Source organism: Austrofundulus limnaeus, unplaced genomic scaffold, assembly GCF_001266775.1.
Source record: "Austrofundulus limnaeus strain Quisiro unplaced genomic scaffold, Austrofundulus_limnaeus-1.0 Scaffold130, whole genome shotgun sequence".
Classification (NCBI taxonomy): domain Eukaryota; kingdom Metazoa; phylum Chordata; class Actinopteri; order Cyprinodontiformes; family Rivulidae; genus Austrofundulus; species Austrofundulus limnaeus.
The window spans coordinates 765,531-769,092 of NW_013952532.1; the positions used below are offsets into that span (position 1 = coordinate 765,531).

The 3,562-nt window shown below is 40.2% G+C and overlaps 1 protein-coding gene across 1 annotated transcript in view; it reads left to right on the top strand.

Moving 5' to 3' along the window:
• The window catches only part of tab1 (TGF-beta activated kinase 1/MAP3K7 binding protein 1), a gene marked incomplete at its 5' end in the record, with an annotated part of 16,587 nt that overhangs the window by 7,741 nt on the left and 5,284 nt on the right, over positions 1 to 3,562 (top strand). Inside the window, 2 exon segments of the mRNA XM_014015508.1 lie at positions 1,538 to 1,649; positions 2,608 to 2,752. Of these exon segments, the coding sequence (XP_013870962.1) occupies positions 1,538 to 1,649; positions 2,608 to 2,752 (257 nt within the window).

The following is a 3,562-nucleotide window of genomic DNA, read 5'->3' on the forward strand; positions in this document are numbered from 1 at the left end:
CCGAGGGACACGGTCGAACGCCTTCTCCAAGTCCACAAAACACACAGACTGGTTGGGCGAACTCCCATGCACCCTCCAGGACCCTGCTAAGGATGTAGAGCTGGTCCTCTGTTCCACGACCAGGACGAAAACCACACTGCTCTTCCTGAATCTGAAATTCCACACTGCTCTTCCTGAATCTGAAATTCGACCTTCCAACAGACCCTCATCTCCAGAACCCCCAAATAGACCTTRCCAGGGAGGCTCAGAAGTGTGATCCCCCTATAGTTGGAACACACTGTGCGGTCCCCCTTTTTAAATAAGGGGACCACCACCCCGGTCTGCCAATCCAGGGGAATTGCCCTCGATGTCCACGCAATATTGTAGAGTCGCATTAACCAATGCAACCCAACAACATCCAGAGCCTTAAGGAACTCCGGGTGAATCTCATCTATCCCCGGCGCCCTGCCACCGAGGAGCTTTTTAACCACCTCGGTGACCTCGGCACCAGAGATTGTAGAGTCCGACCCAGGGTCCTCAGGCTCTGCTTCCTCATGGGAAGATTGAGGAGGACTTCGAAGTATTCCGCCCACCGACCCACAACGTCCCGAGTTGAGGTCAGCAGCGCACCATCCCCACTATAAATAGTGTTGGTGGCGAACCACTTTCCAACCACGCTCTCCAGCACCCACTTCAAGGACTCCAAAAAGGTTGGGTAATCTGAGCTGCTGTTAGGCACATAGGCACAAACAATAGTCAGGACCCGTCCCCCCACCCATAGGCAAAATGAGGCTACCCTCTCGTTGACCAGGGTGAAGCCCAACATACAGGCTGACCATCGCCTGTACGTAGATCAGATGTCCGATCTAAATAGATGTATGTGTATGTATTCCTTTGGTCTCCTGATGAACAAATAAAAATAAATTTATCTTGCATGTTTTTATTTTAGCAAAGGAGCAGATTGGGCCTACCTTTCTCCTCCTGTTTTATGTGTGTWTTGTAGCCATTAGGCCACTAACTGTTTCACAAACACACTTGGAGTCATTGATCCATGGAGAACAGCCCATCTAATGGTTCAGTAATGAGGGGCTGTAAATGTAACAGAAAATACGTACATGACAACAAGCTGTGCAGAAGAAGCATACGGATATAATGGAAAATSAAGCACATTTATCTTTTAAGCGTCTCACACCAAATCTTTAAAGATTGCACTCTTGGTTTCTCTTGTCGCATTTTACTGCTCCCAGACAGGAAGTCCTGTGATTATTCTGTTGTTCAGACCAGATCCTTCTCTGAATGATTCAGAAAAAAGCAAAACAAAACAAAACAAAAAAATAAATAAAACCCCACAGCCATTCCATTAAGCCAGACCAGGGTTACCTCACCCCGTATATTCATGCACCTGCAAACACCCCTCCTAATTCTTTTTCCTGCTTCTACTTATTGCATTTTCACTTCCCGTTTCCCCTTACAAAATGTCTTGTTCCACCTTCTGCTCTTTTAAAACTCACCTTTYGCACGTCCTCTTCATGTCTCTCATGTCTTTCCTGATTTGTAGGTGTGGATGCAGCTCGTGTGAGACAAGCTGGACAGATAACTGGACAGAGCAGCACAAGRAGGCTTGGAGACCACCGAGTCAAATTTAACTACAATGAAATTGATCTGCTCAGGTGACACTGTTGGCTGTAGTTTTGACTCTTACCGTGACATATGCAAACATCTTTTTGGCTATTTACTTCTTGTGTTACTTTGATGATGTTTATTATTTCAATCAAAATATTTTTTTAATCTTAATTCCCTAAATAATAAGTATGATTTTGATTCTGTAGTAGATAGGTGAACCTGAGGTAACTCTGTCCCACCTTTTCTTTTGAATTCTTGTTTTCTTCCTCTAGCATTAACAAATGAGGCGATCCGGGACTCGTTTTAAAACAAAGCATGACAAAATAGTCTGGAAATATTTCTAAATATTCAAAAATACTCAAMAAGTACCGGTAATTAGGTGCATGTACTGAAGTTGTTTCATGGCCAGAGGCAGTAATTGACTCGAAACTCCATCAGCTGCTGCAGATTTTTCTCAACTTCCAGTTTGCATGTTATCTAATAAAACATTTAACTGTAGCATCCTTTTTAAGCTTTTTATCAGCATTTGGACTCAGCTCTAACTGGTCAGTTATTGCTGTCTCATATTGTTTTAGGATTTGCTAACTTCTTCCATATCAGATTTGAGTCTTTTTTTCTTTTTCTTTTAAAGAGCTCTGTTTGCAGTCTCATTTCTGGTTCTTGTCAGATGTCCAGACAAAGCAAACTTGCAGTTATACTGTAACTTTCCATTAAATATAAGAGAATATTTACAGGGTTCCTCTGTGATGCTATCAAAGAGAGTGCCGAAAATTGAATATAATTCATACAAAATGTAAAAGATTTTTGGATCAATAAGAGTAGCCAGATATGTTTTCTGCAGGATGGCTGCACTTAGCCTTTTATGTCTCAGGGTCTGACTCTTAACTTTTATTTTTTTCTTTCTCAGTGTCATATTTATTATGTTAATCATATTTTCAGTTTTACCCTCCCTGTCTTTTCTTGTGCCATCTTTTGTCACTGACATGTGTCTTATTGCACGTTTAGTGCTGCCAAAACGAGGCCCATCATCCCTGAGCCAGAGATTCATGGCAGCCACTCTTTGGAAGGCGTGACAGGCTTCCTGTTACTGATGTCAGAGGGTCTCATCAACGCACTTGAATCTGCCCATGGCCCTGAGCAGGTTAATCAGGTTAGCAGCCGATCTGATCACTTCTCATTTGCTCCTCTGGTGCTACGCTCTCACAGGAAATGTTTAGCTTCTCTTGTTTTTAACCGTTTTCTCTTTGCATTTTAACATCTCTGTAACTTTTTTACCATTTTTTATGCCTTATTTCAGCTTCCTCTCCTACTTTCTATTAGTATACATTTTTGAGCATTTTATTTTTAGTATTTACAGCTGCTCACATTCTCAGTCATATTCTGTTTTCTGATACTTCAGTGTTCCTGCAGATCCCTAAAAAGTCTTAAAAGGCATTGAATTCATCAATCCAAAAATAAGGCCTTAATTAGCCTTAAAATGTCTTAAATCAAATTTTCAGAAATCTTAAAAATGTTAACACATTGTACATAGGATGATTGTAATTCGTCAACTTGTCAATAAATCTTATAGAGTCTGTTAACTTGCTTTTTAAATGGAGCCACATTTGTAACAGGGTTCCTGCAGACCCTTAAAGTTAAAAGTCATTGAACTCATCAATCCAAAAATAAGGCCTTAATTAGCCTTAAAATGTCTTAAATCAAATTTTCAGAAGTATTAAAAAACACATTGTACACAGGATGATGGTAATTCATCTCAAATATTAAAATAATTGGTAACATTTATTTATTTTAAATATTCACATGCAGACATTCCCCTTTGACATCACTTCCTGTTACTTCACATGCAATTATCTCAACAACTGTTTATCTGAGAAATGTGAAATTCATGTTGTAATATGTTAATGCTGTCTTTTCAAAAATGCATTAACTTTTCTTACAGATTTTGATGTTACTTTAAGGT